The sequence below is a fragment of the Natator depressus genome, chromosome 7 (genome assembly GCF_965152275.1).
Source record: "Natator depressus isolate rNatDep1 chromosome 7, rNatDep2.hap1, whole genome shotgun sequence".
Classification (NCBI taxonomy): Eukaryota; Metazoa; Chordata; order Testudines; family Cheloniidae; genus Natator; species Natator depressus.
In genome coordinates, this window is record NC_134240.1 from 80060909 (window position 1) to 80080834 (window position 19926).

Here is a 19926-nt window from a genome sequence, read left to right on the forward strand (position 1 = left end):
CCTCTTATAAAGGGTCTTTCATCAGTACAACTCAAAGCAATTTCCGAAGGTCAGTATATTTAGGTTGCGGGTGGTTGTGGTGAGGAAAGCATAGTTGTGGGAGGGGGTGCTGTGAGTGTTGTAGTTGTCATGACAGCAGGAAGTGTAGTAGTAAGGGGATGTACCTGGTAAAGATGGGGATCTGTATGGTAGAGAAGTGCAGCAGTATATAGCTGTGGTATGAGAAAGGTGTCAGGGAAGGAGAAAGGTCTGGGTAGGGGACTGTTGTGGTTCTGTATTAGGGAGCAAATGTATATGTGAGGAGGATGTGCTGCCCTGGTCCTGTGTGTGGGCCTATGGTTGTGGGAGGCTGTTGTGGTTGTATGGGGGTGGGGAGTTGTGAGAATGGTGGCTCTGGGGAGCAGCAATTTTGTAGTTGGAAAGGGTAGCGTGAAGGAGTTGATGGGGGGTGTCAAGACAGTGTGGGGGATATAGTTGTATGAAGGTTGTTAAGTGTTCCTAGGGGATAGGAGGCTATGATGGGTGTAGTTGTGTTGGTGGGAGAGGGAGCTGTGATAGGTGTAGCAGTGCTAGAAGCTGTGGGGGTGAGCTATGCTGTGGGAGAGAGGCTATGGGGGTGTAGTTATGTTGGGGGACATGGGCTGTGATAGGTGTAGTGCTGTGGGGTATAGCTGTGCTGAGGCAAAGGAACTGTAAGGGTGTAGCAGTGTGTGGGGTTAGTGTTGAGGGAGAGGAGCTGTGACAGGTGTAGTGCTGGGGGCTGTAGATGGGCTAAGGGAGAGGGGCTGTGGGGTGTAGCTGTACTGAGGCAAAGGGACTATGACAGGTGTAGTGCTGGGGCTGTAGATGGGCTAAGGGAGAGGGGCTGTGGGGTGCGGCTGCGCTGAGGCAAAGGGGCGGTGACAGGTGTAGTGCTGGGGGCTGTAGATGGGCTAAGGGAGAGGGGCTGTGGGGTGTGGCTGTGCTGAGGCAAAGGGCTGTGACAGGTGTAGTGCTGGGGGCTGTAGATGGGCTAAGGGAGAGGGGCTGTGGGGTGTGGCTGTGCTGAGGCAAAGGGCGGTGACAGGTGTAGTGCTGGGGGCTGTAGATGGGCTAAGGGAGAGGGCTGTGGGATGTGGCTGTGCTGAGGCAAAGGGCGGTGACAGGTGTAGTGCTGGGGGCTGTAGATGGGCTAAGGGAGAGGGGCTGTGGGGTGTGGCTGTGCTGAGGCAAAGGGGCTGTGACAGGTGTAGTGCTGGGGGCTGTAGATGGGCTAGGGGAGGGGGGCTGTGCGGTGTGGCTGTGCTGAGGCAAAGGGCGGTGACAGGTGTAGTGCTGGGGGCTGTAGATGGGCTAAGGGAGAGGGGCTGTGGGGTGTGGCTGTGCTGAGGCAAAGGGGCGGTGACAGGTGTAGTGCTGGGGGCTGGAACTGTGTGGAGGGAGAAGGGCGGTGAGCGGTGGTAGCCGTGCTCGGGGCTGAGAGCGGAGTTGTTGTGGGGGCTGACGCTGGGGAGTGCTCCTGGGACAGGGGTGCGTAGGGAGGCTGTTGGGGGCAGCCGGGCAGGCGGTTGTGTCTGTGTCAGACTCTCTAGTAACAGCTCCGAAGCCATCCGCGCCTGTCTCGTTGCCTCTGCTGCAGCAGGAGGCTAGCGGGCGGCTTTCGCCTTTGCCACTCCTCTTTGCCCGGCTCTTCCTCGGCAGCGTCCCCCTTCCTCTGGCCTTGGCCCCCGCTCCCGCAGCCTGTCGCGGAGCAACTGTACCCAGCTCTCTCCCCGCGCGGGGCCGACAGGAAAGCACGAGAAGAAAAAGTCCGAGGCTGCTGTGTCTCCAACTCTCAGCGGAGGCGGGCCCGCGGCCGGCCGCTCCCCTTGGGCTGTGGGAAGGCGGTGCGGAGCGTCTCTCATTGGTCAGTGGCCCCACGAGATACGGAAGGAGGAAGCCGCAGGCAAAGCTCTTGTTGGTAAAGTATCGTACCGGCGCACTGTGCTTTCAACAGCAGCGATGGCCGAGTGGTTAAGGCGTTGGACTTGAAATCCAATGGGGTCTCCCCGCGCAGGTTCGAACCCTGCTCGCTGCGGAACAAAAGGGGTGAACTTTTTCTTTTCATTTAAAACCCCTTTCCCAGAGCCGAACAGTATTTTGTATCAACAGGTAAGTGGCGGATCGCTAGTCAGATGTTAGCACTGCCCCAACTCCAACTCGCCCGCCTGCTGCCCTGAATTAAGGGGTCTACAAATATTAAAATGAAGTAAACAATTAAGCAAGCAATGGAAGGAAGCTGAAATACTGCCCCAGACGGAGAGGAAGGGTACCATCAGGCCAGGTGCTAAGTATGAGCTGGTCACTACTTGGCTACCTTGATGACCAGGGATATAAACCAGGGGTGGGCAAACTTTTTGGCCCTCGGGCCACCTCTACGTGGGGAAATTGTATGCAGGGCCATGAAGGTTGGGCTGGGGCAGGGGGTTGGGGTGCAGGAGGGAGTGCGGGGTGTGGGAGGGGTCTGATGTGCAGGAAGGGGCTCAGGGCAGAGGGTTGGGGGCTCGGTGCAGCAGAGGGCTAAAGGCAGCAGGTTGGGGTGCCGGAAGGGTGCGGGGTGCAGGCTCCAGGCCAGCGCCACTTACGTCGAGCGGCTCTGGGGTGGCAGCAGTGCACAGTGGGGCTAGCCACACACTGCTCCCAGAAGTGGCCAGCATGTCTGGCAGTGGCTCCTGGGGGTGGGGTGGGGTACTGCCCTCGCCTGCGGGTACCACGCCCGAAGCTCTCATTGGCCGCGGTTCCCCGTTCCCAGCCAATAGGAGCTGCGAGGGAAGTGCCTGCAGACAAGGTCAGCACACAGAGCCCTCTGCCCCCACCCCAGCCCCAGGGGCCACAGGGACGTCATGCCAGCCACTTCCAGGAGCATTGCGGGGCCAGGGCAGGCAGGTAGTCTGCCTTAGCCCCGCTGCACGAGGGGGCTGGCAATCCCACGGGCTGCATTGAAAGCCCTGACAGGCTGGATCCGGCCCAAGGCCCGTAGTTTGCCCTCCCTGATATAAATGCTTGGATACAGTAGATGGGGGTGATAGAGCACTAGAGCTGGACAGGAAACCTGTGGGGATACTGCATTTTCCAAGTTTTTCAAAATGCAGTTCTGCTGAAATCCAAATGCTTTGCAAACGCCCTTGAATTTGGCCAAAATTTCATCTTGGAGGGAAAAAAAGATGACACAGGGAGTTCCAACAATAGTGGTGTCTCCATGCTCTGGAGCACACACCCTGCTATCAGCGCTCAGCTTGAGTTTACCAACCTGTTGATATTTGTGTAACAAACACTGAGATTTTTCAAGTTGTTTAAAGTCATCAAAGAAAGAAATACATTTGAGACTCAGAGACAGACAAAGGATTTAAAACATCCTTTATTTGAATTCTGCACAGAGGTTTGGTCTACACTAATTATATCAGTGTCTACACAAGAATGCTGCTTCCACCTAAGTGGACACCTACTGACATAACTCCACCTCCATAAGAAGTGTAGCGCTTATGCTGGTGTAATTAAAGTGATGCCGTGTCCATGTAGATACTGCATTACTTACATTGACTGTTGGGGTCATTCTTATCATTTTCAGGGCAGCTTCTGTCTCAGAGCAGCAGGGGGCTCACAGCTGGAGCCATGACACTGACAAGAAAGTCAATTTCACTCCTGGTAGGCTAGGTGCTGTGAAATTGAGCCTGCCCTGGGCTCAGAGCTTGGGCTGTCACCCAGGATGGGTAGGGAGCACCCACTGTCAGCTCTATGTGGCTGACAGTGCCCCACACTCAGCTGTAGGTTCCCCACAATGCCCCGCTTAAGTTGGTACAAGTGCTCCTGGTGAAGACACACCACCGGCAGCAGGGTTGTGGGGACACCAACAGCTGATTGAATTACTGTGGTGGCTGTAGGTCAACCTAAATTAAGTTGACCTAATTTTGTAGTGTAAACAAGTCCTGACTATAGTGTCTCTTTCACTATAGAGGAGAGGTGGGCAAACTACAACCTGTGGGCCACATCCGGCCCGCAGGAACTGCCTGGCCCCTGAGCTCCTGGTCCGGGAGGCTAGCCCCCAGCCCCTCCCCCGCTGTTTCTCCTCTCCCGCAGCCACGCCGCCGCATGGGCAGCACTCTGGGCGGCAGGGCTGCCGATCATGCAGGGCAGCATGGCAGTGTGTCTGGCTCCAGCCGGGCGGCACGGCTGCCAGACATGCTGCTCTGAGCTGTATAGTAAGGGGGCCGGGGCTGGGGGGTTGGATAAGGGGCAGGAGGTCCCAGGGGGCAGCCAGGGGACAGGGAGCAGTTGGATAGGGCAGAGGTTCTGAGGGTGGGGGTCAGAGGACACGGAACGGGGGGTTGGATAGGTGTGGGAGTCCTGGAGGGCCTGACAGGGGTCGGGGTGTGGATGGGGTTGGGGCAGTCAGGGGACAGGGAGTGGATGGTGGGGAGGTGTCCCGGGAGGGGGCAGTCAGGGAACAAGGAGCAGGGGGGGTTGGATGGGTCAGGGGTTCTAAGGGGGCAGTCAGGGGGCGGAAAGTGGGAGGGGCAGATAGGGGGCGGGAGCCAGGCTGTTGGGGAGGCACAGACTTCCCTACCCGGCCCTCCATACAGTTTTGGAACCCTGATGTGGCCCTCGGGCCAAAAAGTTTGCCCACCCCTGGTCTTGCAGATTGCAATCCTGATTCTCTGTTGACTTACTCCTTCTGTAGTCATTAACATGTTGTTGATGTGGTGGTAAATGACTACACAAGGTGTAAGGCAGTAGAAAATCAGGCCCAGGAATGTCAGGAAGCAGTGAAGGGAGGAGGACTCAGCCAGCTGGTCACCACTGCAGTAGCCAAGAGACACACCTCCATGAACTGAGAAGGGAAAAACAGAGCAGCTAGTCTGTCCATGTCAACACAGAAGAGGTAACGGACAAGGAAGAAGAGGAAATGGGCTAAATTTATGCCACTCCTGTTACAGATGAGACTCTTAATGGCTCTGATGACACAGATAGTATTGATGCTGAGAAGCAATAATAATACCCAACACACAACTAACTGATGCATATCACAGCATCTGAAAGACTGAAACTTTTATTGTGAGTCATTTTATCATTTGCTTTGTCATTGCATCAGCTTTATAACATCTTCACTCACTGCATCCCCAGCAATCTTGGTTTCTCCTCATTTATGGATATGAAAGTGGAAGGTAACAGTGTTTGACTTCAGGAAATTAAAGCTTCTCAATAACCGTATTAGTCATCAGTGCCACTTTCTACTATTATTGAACCTGTAGCTATCATCATATTCTGAGAACAAAATAAGCAAACAGGAAACAATTGTGCTCACCCTTCAATTTTACTGAGACTGGAATTTTTAATGACATTATTTGCATTCAGCTTTAATCTGTTCATCAGGTGACATTTTTTAACTATTAATTTGCCATTTATATCTAAAAAGCTCTGGGACTATCAGCATGTTTCCAGTTCCATATAAGTTTTTTCATTTGTGCCAGGATTACAGAGCTACAATGTGAATGGCATTAACAGTATTTTATTTTGCATAACACAAAAATAACTCCACAGTTGTATTGCAACTATTGGCCAAAGAATTATCTGATACAATAATCATAATATTTAGGTAAGGTTTCCTTGGCAGCTGCTAACCACATGGTAACTGAGCTAGTGATAGCATAGTTTCCCTGTACAAGCACAGAGACAGGAGACATCTTTGTCTCTGTTGATCTGGTTTAACCTTCCCTGAAGCTCCCAAATATTCATGGGTTTTAGGGAGGCTTCACACCTTCTCTTCTGCATGGCCCCCCTCAAATCTCTCCCATTTGAAGAGATGGTAGGCAGGAAACTTCAGGGGATGATCTGGATCCAAGAAATTAAAAGAACAGTCAATATTTATGTATATACCCTGCAGTAACTTAACTTTGCTGCTGTAAAGTTAGCTGGCCACCCAAGAAACAAAATGCCTTCAAGCCACAAATCCATTTTAGCACTATCATTATATCCTATATGTAGGTTATACAGTGTTAAAAATTTGTAACACTGCCCAAAGAATCAAAGTGTTTCATGTTAATTGTTGCTCATGTTAAAACTTAATGGGCCTGATTTTCCACTATCTCATTTAGTCACTAACACCAGTGCAAAACATTACCAAGTCGGAACTCTCCAATTATTTACACTTGTTTTACACGCACTGTGCATAGGTCTGAATGACTACACAATGTGCAAGGCAGTGGAGTATCAGGCCCAAAATATCTAATTTAGAAATATACACAGCTGTATTTAAAATTCATTGTCATTCAGGTTTGGGAGATTATTTTTTAATACCATGAGTTCTTCATCCTGCAAGAAATATATACGCACAATACATTCTTATATGTTTAATACGGACAGAAAAGCCATCTGACTGTATACTAAAGAAGAACACAGGAAACTGATATAAAACACTGGACCACGTTATGCATATAATTGTTACTTATGCTAATACTGAATAAAGATAGTGGCTGGCCCTCAAAATTCTTCCACCTAAAATACTTATACAAAGTGTGATAACAGATCAGTATTACAAAGCCACATAACTGAACATTCAAATAATGGTGAACAGGCACAAGATACAAACAAGTTTTAACCATGGACAAAAAATACTGCACTGCTGAGCAGACAATTCCATGCTGTCATGTGTCTTGGGCTCGCACTTTATATTTCGTAGTTTCTGAACTTCCTCAGAAGCTCTGAAGGGGCATCACCTGACCAGCGGAAACGCAAGTGCAAGCAATTTGCATCTAAAAATCCTATGAAAAAAGAAAAAAAGGGAGAGGAAATGAATTATTACAAAGAAACATTTAAAACTGATTAGGCTAAAGTAGTTATAGAGTGGCTGTAGCTGTGTCAGTAGCAGGATATCAGAGAGAAAATGTGTGCGAGGTAATATCTCTTATTGGACTCTCTCTCGCCAACAGAAATTGGTCCAATAAAAGATATTACCTCACCCACTTTGGCTAAAGTAGGTCTTGATTATTGTGACTGAAATATAAGTCAAATGTAGGTCTTTAGCATGAAGTTTCAATCCTTGGTCGGGATGGAGAGGGAGGAGGAGAGAGAGAACGTCTGAACAAAGGTGTCATTTGAACAAAAACTATTAACAAACTGAGCAAATATGGACAACATTCATTCCCTCTGCAGCATCTAGCACTGGCTACTGTCAGAAGACAGGTTTCAGAGTAGCAGCTGCGTTAGTCTGTATCCGCAAAAAAAAAAGGAGGATTTGAGGCACCTTAGAGACTAACAAATTTATTTGAGCATAAGCTTTTGTGAGCTACAGCTCACTTCATCGGATGCATTCAGTGGAAAATACAGTGGGGAGATTTATATACACAGAGAACATGAAACAATGGGCGTTACCATATACACTGTAAGGAGAGTGATCAAAATCCAGGACACGAGTGGTATAAAACTGGGCCCTAATTGAGATAGCTAGTTAAATTAAGAGCCTACAGCTATTGGAATCCTTAGTATTGCAATTTGCACCTCTCAGGCCCTGATTTTCAAAACTGTACATATGCAGTTACTTGAATGTGAAGTCATCTTAGTTATACTCTATGCATACAAGTGGCCAACTGCATGAACGATCACATTAATTGTACTCACAGTTCTGAAAATCATGTTCTCTGTCTAATATTCTTACATGTGCACAGCAAGTAATAAGACATATGCAAATGTACAGGAAAGTAAGGAAATGGGAGTTATTGAAAAAATTATGTAGTCACCCATTTCTTATCCAGTTTATCCTTTAAGGACCAATCCTGAACATCATACTCAAGCAAATCTTCCACTTAATTAGATGGGATTTTTTCATGACTAAAAAGTTCAGTAAAAATGCCTGAACACTGAAATCTGTCACATCACTGGTTCCACTTACTTGGAGAGTCTGGACTCTTTGGTGATTGTGGCTTCTCACCAGAAGTCTCAGCATCGTCTTGCTCCCTTCTCTCATCTGACAATCCATCTTTACTGTTTTCAGCCTGTTGGGCCCAAGTGGCATTAGTTATGTTGTTGCTATTATTTAGCTCAGGTGCTTCCAGCATTGGCTCTTTTTTACTTCTGACAGCCCAGTGCATTGACTAAATAAATCAAAAAATAACAAATGGACAAATCTAAGTTGTACATTAGATTTTAAACATAACATAGGCTAGTTTTTTACTTTAAAGGAGTCAGTGTGCAGTTACTCAGGTTTATTCTTTTTAACTAACAGAAGTATGCTCTAGGACAGGGGTTCTCAACCTTTTCCTTTCGGAGCCCCCCCCCAACATGCTGTAAAAACTCCACGGCCCACCTGTGCCACAATAACTGGTTTTCTGCATATAAAAGTCAGGGCCAGTGTTAGGGGGTAGCAAGCAGGACAATTACCTGGGGCCCCATGCCACAGGGCCCCCCGGGAAGCTACATTGCTCAAGCTTCAGATTCATCCCTGGGTGGCAGGGCTCAGGGCCCCGGGATTCACACTCATGTGGTGGGGTTTCGGGTTTCTACCCTGGGTCCCAGCAAGTTTAATGCTGGCCCTGCTTGGCAGACCCCCTGAAACCTGCTCTCGGCCCCCCCAGGGGACCCCGGACCCCTGGTTGAGAACCACTGCTCTAGAATGCTTTCTGGAAATTACAGATCATTAGGAAAATGAAATTGAATTTTGGAATTAACAGTTGAGTAGTTTGAGTGATGTTCATCTATAGTTAAATTTGGATGGGGATAAAGGAGGACAAGTGGAGATGCAGCAAATAATTCTAAGGTATTAATATATTTTGCCCACCATCTGCTCAGTAAAATTTTCAAGAGCACCTATGAGATTTAGAAGCTTATTTCCATTTTCAAAATCACACAGGCATTTCAGAGCTTAGTCACTTTTGAAAATGGGTCTTAAGTGTTTCTGGAAGTGTTACCTAGGTCTAACTCCCACTGCAGTCAATGGAAATACTCCTATTGACTTTAACTGGAACTGAATCAAGCTTGGAGGGACTGATCCTCCAATCCTTATATACTTATGTATGGTGCTTTATAGGCAAATGGTCTCAGACATTTTTTCACAACATTTGTTTGCAGGACAATTTGTTTGCTCACCTCTAGTAGGGCCCAATTGTGCATGGTACTGTATATTCTCAATTCACATTCATTTTAATTGAATTGAGGGTGATCATGATATTGCATGACTGGGACCCAGTAGATGTATGCAAAAAAAAATTTCCCACCAGCAAAATTAGTGGAAAAATCCTGAGAACATCTGTCTGCAAAGCACCAAGCATATCAATAGCTTTATATACATATATTCATTCAAGCATACATAATTTTTAAAAAAAGTGTAGGTTTTCCTCAACTTACAAGGAAAACTTAAAGATAGTCTTTCATGGATACAGTTTTCTTTCCAGAGGTTGGGGCAGAGGGGGTGTCTACACAAGACCTTTCAAGGAAAATGGTGATATTTTGCTCTCTGCTTCGTTAACAAAAGAGAAAAAGCAGCCACACCAGGTGAAATCCTAGATCCACTGAAGTCAATGGCAAAATTTCCTCCTCTTGGTGGATCTAAATCCTGGTTTTCTTCTGGCCCTTTCAGACACTCCACCAAGTCTCTGATGGATGAATAAAGTAACTTGTGCTGTTGCTGAGCCAACTGGTCTTCCTAGGATGGAGCTGAATTACAATTATTGGGGGGGGGGGTGAAAACCTTTTGTAGTGATAATCAAGGTGGGCCATTTCCAGCAGTTGACAAGAACGGGATGTTCCTGAAGGTGTTCCTGGCTTTATTGATTTTGTTCTGGCTGTCCTGGCTTGTTCCACTGTCCTGGCTGATGGTGCTGTCCAAGTATGTGAATGTTTCTGCATTAGTGAGAACTTAATCCTCTATCCATACTGGTGACGGTGAGGCAATATTAAAGGTCATGATATATGTCTTATTGTGGTTGATTTTCAGTTCACTTTGCTAACTGAATGCATTGAGTCGAGTTGTTTTTTCTTGTATATGGTGTTGGGTATGTGATAGGAGAGCGACATCATCTGCAAAGTCCAGGTCTTCAAGGGATGTCTTTTGGCATGTCTTCTGTTGTACACCACATTACCTAGTCAATGGCAATGTTGAAGAGGGTTGCAGACATGACACACCCCTGATGTACTCCTGTTTTGACTTCAAAACTGAGCTCACTTGTGATCAACACTGCATGTAAAGTTGAAATAGAAGCTTTTGATGACATTGATTATACGGAAAGGAATTCCATATGCCAGTAGAATGCACCATAGTCTGGTCCTGTGAATGCTATCAAAAGCCTTCTCAAAGTCTATGAAATTTATGTAAAGTTGCCATTGCCATTCTAAGCACTGTTCTATTATGCTTTGTAGAGTGAAGATCTGGTCTGTGTATCTGCGCCCTTTCTGAAAACCAGCTTGCTCTTTTCTGAGAACGCTATTAGCTGCCTCTGATATACGCTGAACTATGATCTTACACAATACTTTGCTTGACATAGATAAAAGTGTGATACCACGCCAGTTATTACAATCACTGAGAGTTCCTTTCTTTGGTATCTTCACTATAACTCCATTGGTCCACTCATCTGGCACTTTTCCCCTTTTCCAGACTGATGTAAGTAGAGGGACCAGGACAGATGCTGCTAATTCTGACATTTAGAGGCTTGTAAATTATGCTGGAAAGATCTCCCACACTGTATTACTCCATGTTATTCGAAGTTACACACTGATCATAAAAACAATGTTTAAAAAGCTTCACTCACTGTACAAAAATAAATTTGCATGTACACCTACACTAATGTAATTGTATGTTATGTAATCATAAATTAATGCCATCTACTGCTACTATAAACCACTATATTTCTACCTGTTTTCCTAGCTTGCATTCCAGGAAGATGGTTTAAAAAAATCACGAATAGCTACATATAATTAGCCAGAAATAAAGTTTGTGGAAAAAACATCTAAGGTGCCTGAACACAATAAATTAATATCTTTGATACTTGGCAGTCACATCAAAGACAAAATATCAAAACTTCTAAATAGTGTGGTTTGCTCAGACATAATTAGCATCTTCCAGATTATTTATCTTCATAGAGTATATCTTCTCAAAATGAATTGCTGTACTCAGTGTTCAGGGCAGTGGTGACATCAACAGAATTAATACACAGCAATGACTCACTCATTTTCACAAGCATCAATAAAAAATATAAATCAACAGAAGTTGATATAGACTAGAAAGTAAACAAAAATCTGTTCTGAAAAATAAAGAAATGACCAGAAAGGATCATTTGTTTATGAACTAGAAAAATATTTATGTAAATATCATTTATCATGATTATTTATTAGGTCAGAATCTATCAATTGTTAGGAAAAACAACGGGTTATACTAGAGATATGCAGGTATTTCCAGTTTGTCATATTAAATCCTCACAGCCAACAGGAAAAAACCATAACAACTTCAGATACTACGGGATTACATTTTTTGTTGGTATGCTGGTTACTTCAAAAATCTATTCAATATTCTCATTAAAGAAATTACTGAAGATTTATTTTCCTAGGGTGAAATCCTGGCCCCACTGAAGTCAATGACAGTATGCCATTGACTTTAATGAGGCCAGGATTTCACTCCCAGTAATCATTCTAAAAACTAACTTAAAATATACCACGAGTCTTTTATCATAGTACATTCCTTTGGTTAACACCTAGATCATATAGCCACTTTCAATCCCAAGTAAATTATTTTTAAACGACTGAAGTTTTTTGAAATGTTGAGAAAGTTGCTATGGGACTAACAGAAATACAAGATAAAACCTATATTTTCCCTGAGAACAAAAACAAAAAAATAGAGTTTTGTCACGTATGTGTTCATAAATGTCTATATCAGCTGACTGCCTTCCAGTTTGTGGCATTTGGTTTTTTAATGAATTCAGGGGTATTTTTCTGCACTCTTGTTACATATTGCTATGCAGCAATTTTGGGGGAGTATTTCTGGTCACACAGCAGCACCGTTTCTAATTAGTGTCCTTTCCTCCATCAGATTAACACTGGGAAACTGATTAAAAAACAATAGAAGGCTGATATAATGAACAGTCCTTAATCTCTGACCCATCCTGTCTTGCCCATGGGAGAATTTCCCTTCCCATAGACCTACCTAATCTCCTAATGCTAATGTATACCCAGGAAATTTAGGTAAACAAAAAACAACCGTTTTTATGGAGTTGCTCAGAGCCTCCCACTCCTGGAATGGAATGGTAATTTTGCTTCGTCGCCAGTAATCATAACAAGCTCGACTCTCTTCGTTAGTAAGAATCTCCTTAGCCTGCTGCAGCTTCTGAAAATTCTCCACTAAAACACAAACCAAAAGGATGTTACATCAAATACTTATTTTTAAATAAATTAATTCCTCTGTGGAACAGGAATGACCAATAAATAGCTATGTAACAGCAATACAGGTTGGGGCTGAAAAAGAGAATAAAAGAGTGATGAAGGGATGTGGCAGTTCTGCTCACTGCTTTGAGGAAGTCTTAGCTGACTCAACAGCTAACACCTTTAGTGGACAATTGATGCCCTCTTTCAGATGAACAATTCAATGCAAATGTCAAAATATGGAGCCTTTTTGTCTCTTGGTTTAGAAGCTTTATACACTTGAGGGCTATCAAAATTATGTGGTATTCAAAGCAAAACACATGAGGTGTCACCCCATTTAAAAACCAACATTGCATTTCACACGGAACATAGCATGATCCAAAGCAGCAAGGAAGTTAGAGCAGAACACACCACCAAGGGACAGTAAGAAGGAAGCATAATTACATTTGTGAGCAGCAAGCAGAAAAATCTTAACATAGCATAGTACAGGTTAGCTAACGGCATTGCTTAACCTCACATCTTTTGTGGGTATAATAAGATATTAACTTAAATTCCAGATTGTGTGAATAAGATCTCTTATTTCTCTTGCAGGAACAAAAATTCTTTAGAAAATGGTTGTTAAGGATGCAGCTGTGTGTTACTATTTGTGTAAAGGTTACAAAGATTTACATTTTATCTATGAGTCACCCTTATTAGAGTGGCTTACTATTATTATTCATTTATTCCAGTTTATAGTAGAGACTTCTTTTGAAATATGCTGAACTCAAACACTAACCAAAGCTGATAAGCATAAATCAAACAACACACAGGATTTTTTTTTCTTAATTCTGTTTCTTTTTTCCGGTGTGACCAGTTTTGGGGGGATAAAAAGCAGTCTGGTTTGATAATTATTTTTAATACGTGGAATTGAAATGAATCAGACAAATTAAATGTTTACTCTACTGTGAAAATGTAAGGCATTTAGTAGACTGTTCAAGTAAATGAAGCATAAACTGTTTGCTCTTAATACACAAGACTGCTCCACTATTTGGGTCTTGGGCTCCCTTTTTTAAAAATGATTTATTTTTACTTCAATTTAACACTAAAAATTACAAGCAATGGACCAGATTTGAGTCTCACTTATGCCCCTGCCTCCTCACTGAAGTCAATGGGGTAGCCTCAGTTTATTTACGGAAGAATTTGGTCCTGTTATCCAGTTGCTCTTTCAAGTATGTTTAAATATATTTTGGAAAGTAGGATTTAAGATCATTTTGTAAAAGGTGGACTCTTCAACAGATTTTGGAGGGATCCGTCTCTGGCTCTCTCAAAATGAAGAATCACACCCCATTTTATTTTTTTTTCCCCCCATCAATTTGATGGGGGCCTTGACTCATTTCAGAAAGCCAAGAAGAGCTAAGTGCAACTTAATACCACTCTCAAGACATCTGAAGGTGTCAGTAGACAGTGAATACTCTTTCATCCTCTTGGGTGTAGTGCCTCTACTATTCCGGGAGAAGGGTGCAAGCAAGAATCCCGACCTTTAATCTCCTGTGTGGTTGCTACCACACTATGTGCCTCCAATTAAACTGAGAGAAAATTTGAATAGGCATTTTTGTGCATTAACTGAAATGGAACATTTGATTTAGTTATTCTGCAATAATGCTTTCAAAGGGCTTTAAGAACTCAGTAGTCTATAGCTGAGAATATTTTAAACTGGGAAAAGAGGTCCTGCTTCTGCTCCCCTTACTCATATGGGCTGGAATTTTCAAAGGGGCCTAAGGGAGTGGGAATTTCAAAAGGATTTGGGTGCCTAATTTCCTTAAACCACTCTGAAAATCCCAGTCATCATGTAGTCCCTCACTCTAAGAATAGTCCCACTGATTTGGGTGGAGTTTTTGGGTGGAGTATCAGAAATGCGCATCACAGAGCACTGTCTTGTTATAACTGGTTTAATACAAACATGTCCAATATTAAGTGTTGCACTCTGTGATCAAATTAATCTTTGTTTTGGGAGTTTTTCCATGTACTATAATTTCCATGATCTGGGCCTATGATGTTTGTACACACAGATGCACTAGTTCGGTGTTCAACAACACATCAACACATTTGGTGATACGTGGAAACTTAATGAAGAGTAGGGAATGATCACCTTCAATATACTGTTTGTCTTATTTTTTTCTGTGCATTTTGTATAGACATAAAGAAGGCCAGAGTAAGTATTCAAATTGTTTGTGGTCATTGATGACAGTGACCCTGTTGGCTATGGATAGATAAATCTGTCTCAGAGTATCCGTTTTTTCCTCAAGGCACTGCTATGGGGGCAAGGTTAAGATTACACCTCTGCCCCGATGTAACGCTACCCAATATAACATGAATTTGGATATAACGTGGTAAAGCAGCGCTCCGGGAGGGCGGGGCTGCGCGCTCCGGTGGATCAAAGCAAGTTCGATATAACGCGGTTTCACCTATAACGCGGTAAGATTTTTTGACTCCCGAGGACAGCGTTATATCGGGGTAGAGGTGTATTTGCATGACTGACAGCATTTCCACAATTTCTGATGTTTGTTGTTGGTCTGCGGAGAGCTGGCCTGTCACATGGTGCTGGGTCCTCCTTATTTCCAGCTGCTAACTTACGTTAAAAGAAGCTAAAATACATTAAATATTTTCCTAATGTTACTTTTCATGTGAGCAATTATTGTAGTTAACCCAAATATGTCATTTGATTCCCACTTGGAGAGGAGATAGTGCATGCAATCATTCATGGGAGGGGATGTGGTCCACAAGACAATCTCTGGTTTAAAATCCTATAAATCATCCTATAAAAAAATTTGACAACTCCTGGACTAGATAATCTAACAATTGTCTTCATGTACTAATATCCATGATTATGTAAGCATTACAGCAAAATATTAAAGCTTGACATTTAAGAGAGTACATTCCATATCTGTAAAAATTATAGAATATTAAAATGGGAAACAGTATTTACTGATGGCTTTTAGGCTGCATTCAATGCCTTAATTATAATTTAAGACAATAGATTGTTTTTAAATAGGAAAGACTACATACCAGCTTTAGGGTTTCCAGGATGTTTGTCAGGGTGACACTCAAGGGCTTTAACCTTAAACTCTGCAAGAATTTGTTCAACCTAAATAGAATATCAACATTTAAAATACATAAATACATACACACATACAAAGGTTTTGGGGATTGGGCTTTTGGGCAGGGGGATACTGGGAGGGGGGGTGTTAGCTCCCTTGATTTTACAAGATCCTGTATAATCAAAATATATAACAAGAACCATCTGACAGCTGTGTCACTAATTTAATTTTGTTCTCTGTACTCCCGTCTTTACCCTTTTCTTCATGAACATGTATTTTTCCATAGCTGTATGCTTTGGTTTTCAGAAAACTATAAGTAAAGGTTCACACTTGCAAGACTTGTGGGGAGGTGGATTAACTATGCTGACAGGAGAATTCATTAAAGTGCTACAGCAGCGCAGCTATATCGGTGCAGTTGTGCCAATGCAGCATTTTAATGATAGTTCAACTCTTAAGAAACAGGCTGACTAAAGATTCATCAGCAACAAACTGGAATTGGGGACCAATTTAAGGCTTTTAGCGCATCCTCAACTGAGCTCCAGGCAGCTAAAACATGCTATTCCAGTGAAACTCAAACTCTGATAACATCTTGTAGCAAGTTACTATTTAACCATATATATATTCTGAGTAATTATATATATATATATATACACACACTCAGTTTGGCAGTTTGTGAAAATCCCTAGCCCACCCCTTCATTCCCTTTAACAACTGAGAATTATTGAGAATTAAGAATTATGTGATTTTATTTTAAAGCAAAATATTGTGTCATTCAACTAGTCAGTCCAATTTCACTGAGCAAGTTGCCTGAAAAACAACAGACAGCTATGGTGCTTTTACAGATTTTACACTTTGCATTGTTGCACCCTATTACTCTTTGTAGGTATACACATTAGTATGGTGTCTTCAGTTTTTAAATCTAATAAATTATGAATTTTAAAAAAACCAGCAATTACATACAGATTGTTGGAACTAGGTACTCAGCAGAGAGACTAGTTACCAATACATCTCTAAAAACTATTTATATGCAGGGATTTTAAATGACACTGTTTACAGTAACATTACTTTTTGAAAATGTAATCTCATTACTTTTCAGACCTAAATATAACATGAATTATTAATATAAATATAAGATAATAAAAATAAGCTAAGGAAAAATATCAAGATATAGAAAGAGAGTAATAGATTTTACCAAGTAAGGAGTCTGGGACTCCTCTAAACTGAAATAACACTTCCTGATGTAGGAGGCTATAGATTTGACCATCCCTCTCTCTCAAACCTGCAGCTTCATGAGATGCAAGGGGCTTCTTGATGGAAGCACTTTGCTGCACTGCCCTGTCATGCCTCTGCCCCCTTCAGTTCCTCCACTCCCTTGAGGATTGATACTGCAAGGGGCTGAGTACGCTGGGCCTGATCCAGCAAAGCACATAGTCAACTTTAACTACATGAGCAATTCCACTGAAATGAATGGAACTACTCATGTGCTCAAGTGCTTTGCTAAATTGGAATCAGAGTACTCAGCATCTTTCAGGATCAAGGCCCAAGCTGGGATCTGCAGGAGTAGGCTTGCCACTGTACATGCATGAAAGAGAAAGCACAGGAGCCTATATTGCTATAAATATTTAAACCATATTTTCAATATGTTTTCATTAGGTGACAATTTTATTATACAAATTATATTTTAAATCTTGAAAATATTGCCATGTTTTAAAAATACAAAAAAATATGTTTTTCCTATAGGCATGTAACAGTGGTACTCAAAAGAGTCACAATCTCACATATACAACTCATACTCACAAGGCAACAGTAAACAAAGAGTATTGGTTGCTTCTCTGAATAAATAATATGTAACAGATTACTTTTCAGAACCAGTAAGCAGTTATTACAACACATTATTTTTCACTTCAAAGTAACTTTAAAAAGGGTTTACAGTATGTGCTTGAAATATGCATCTCTTCCCAAGACTATAAAACAGAATTAATGCATTAACTTTTTTCATCTGTTAAAAAAAAAAGCTGGAAAAAAGCTAAAATTAAAAAAATTAGTACTGCCACCTGCTGGGATGTATTAAAATTCCTCACAAAAATACTTAAACTTGTTTTCAATATAGATTAAGAATTTTATATTTTTCTGATTATATTTACATATGTATTTAGGTGCATATCAAGGACTTTTGTCTATATTAGTGATAACATATTGGTAGAGTATTTAATTACATTTGCAGAACAAAGCATTTAACCCATATATATTAACAATTGTAGCAGAAATATTAGAAAGCAAAAAGCCTAACACCCAGTATTACTTCAATTGACACAGAAGCTAGGTTTAAAATTTTAGCATGTTCCTGAATGTACATAATTAGAAAATGTAATTTAGGACAACTTTAGGAAGTAGAGGAACTCTTGTTTTAGTTACAATCATCCAACAGCTTTTGAGATAGATTTTATCCTAAGGTATGAGATGACATGCAACTGCTACCAAAGTGAGTCTAGAAAACTAGCATTTGAACATCAGTATTTTGGGATAGGACAGGAGGGGCTAGGGTGGGGTTTGTTTGTTTTAAACACATTCATATTTTTCTCCCAAGCAATGGCTATATATTTCCAAAAGTGATATATGATTATCTTAGAAACTGAATATCATTACCAATTACTGACAAAGAGGAGAACATTTTCACCTTTCTTATACTAGTTGCACTGACAATACTTATCTGCTGCCACCTTTTAAGAACATCAATATATTGTGTAACAGCCTACAATTAATATTTTACAAGTGTTTCAAAGTGCATTTTGACATCACAATGGAACTAACTTAATAAACAAAATATTATTTACATTAAAAATAAGCTATTCAAGATGTTAAAATACAGCTTTGTATTATAGAGCATCTTTACTATGAACTATATTCTAAAAGCTTAATTGTGTCAAAGAAATCAGTTACTGAGATTAATAGAGGAAGAGAAATTCAAAGGTATTATGTAGGTAAGAGAGCAGGTACATGTTGCATTTCAAATAATCATACATTTACAGATAAACATTAACTTCAAACTCCCCTTGAAAACATACACACCCAAAACAAACTATCATTAACATGGCAAAGAAAACAGAATTATTGTTTTACCGTGGATAGTTCATCACATCCTAGCAAGATGTAATAATCTTCCATATCATCTAGATTGCAGTTCAAAATTGCATCCATTTGGACTAGTCAAACAGCTTTTTTCCCCAACAGCTGATGCGCACCAACAGGAAAGTATAAACTATCAATAGAAAGCTTGTAGGATTGTTTAAATGTAGCTCAGGGAAAACTGCTTTTTGCAGTCTGGTTTAGGGCTCCCTACAGCGCTTTTTAATACACTGAGATGTCATCTGAGATTCCTGAATTCTCTGTTTGTCATTGGTTCTTTACAGGAGGACTGTAACATTGCACAACCCTGGTGTCTGCAATGTTCTCTGGGATTTGTAGTTTTCAAGGTAATTTAAATATTATTCAACTGTATGAGCTGCCTCTTCAGACTGAAAAGCATTCAGGATACCAAATAAAATCTCACTATCATTTTAGGCCTGGATCATGCTATGATTTATGCATAGGCTTAATTTTAAGCAGGAGTACTTCTACTGATTTCAGTGAGACTATGTACATGCTTAAGTGTTTTGCTGGAGTGGGCCCTAAATCTCCTAAAACAAATTTTTCTTCTGCTATAAATTGTAAATTTTGCCTCAATTTTAGCAAGGGAAAAACACGCATCAAGCATGGAAAACCATAGCAATTTCTTTAAATTATGATCACAGGATTGCTAACTTTCTCAGAATGAAATCCCAGACCCACTGAATTCATTAAGAGTTTTGCCACTGACTTCAGTAGGGCCAGGATTTCATCTTGATATTTCTAGGAACACACAGGCTAGAAAAATTAATTAACTACCAACACATTCACAGTTTTAGGCTTTTTTGTGTCAATTCTGTATTCCATAATGTTAAGACTCTTTGAAGACAATATGAAGTACTCACTCTTTGATTATGGTGACTGTTGGGACTTTCTGATTTCTCAAGAGTGAGTAATAAAGAGATTCTTGGTGGAGATCTTTAAATCTCTAATTGATAATATCTTGCAAGTTGTGTTTCTTGGGAGTTAAATGCATATACTTTTCTTTTAATCCATTTTACTGTCAAGTGTTATTAAATTCTTCAGGTTTAAAATATGATTAATGATCAAGGCCTCCATCTGACAAAGACTCACAGATATGTGCCCAACTTTATACATGTAATAAGGCACATTGATTTCATATGTAAAATTAAGCATGTCATAGAATCATAGATTATTAGGGTTGGAAGAGACCTCAGGATAGGGTGACCAGACAGCAAGTGTGAAAAATCGGGACGGGGTGGGGGAGTAATAGGAGCCTATATAAGAAAAAGACCCAAAAATCAGGACTGTCCCTATAAAATTGGGACATCTGGTCACCTTACCCCTGGAGGTCATCTAGTCCAAC

At 41.8% G+C, this 19926-nt stretch overlaps 1 protein-coding gene and 1 non-coding gene across 3 annotated transcripts; one reads left to right on the plus strand and one right to left on the minus strand.

Moving 5' to 3' along the window:
* Positions 1-1974: 1974 nt before the first annotated feature.
* On the plus strand, positions 1975-2056 carry TRNAS-UGA (transfer RNA serine (anticodon UGA)). The gene has a single exon. It is a non-coding gene; the product is annotated as a tRNA-Ser (tRNA).
* Positions 2057-4945: 2889 nt separating this feature from the next.
* DNAJC12 (DnaJ heat shock protein family (Hsp40) member C12) lies at positions 4946-18816 on the minus strand. Of its 2 annotated transcripts, none has more exons than XM_074958873.1 (5): positions 18555-18816; positions 15403-15481; positions 12197-12336; positions 7904-8006; positions 4946-6776 (listed from the first exon to the last, which is right to left on the minus strand). In XM_074958873.1, the coding sequence occupies exons 1-5, from the start codon at positions 18630-18632 to the stop codon at positions 6682-6684; spliced, it is 495 nt and encodes a 164-aa protein (XP_074814974.1). In that variant the 5' UTR covers positions 18633-18816; the 3' UTR covers positions 4946-6681. The 2 variants fall into 2 exon arrangements, with proteins under 2 accessions (XP_074814974.1, XP_074814973.1); XM_074958872.1 differs by having other exon boundaries at positions 5063-6776; positions 7904-8105.
* Positions 18817-19926: the final 1110 nt, after the last annotated feature.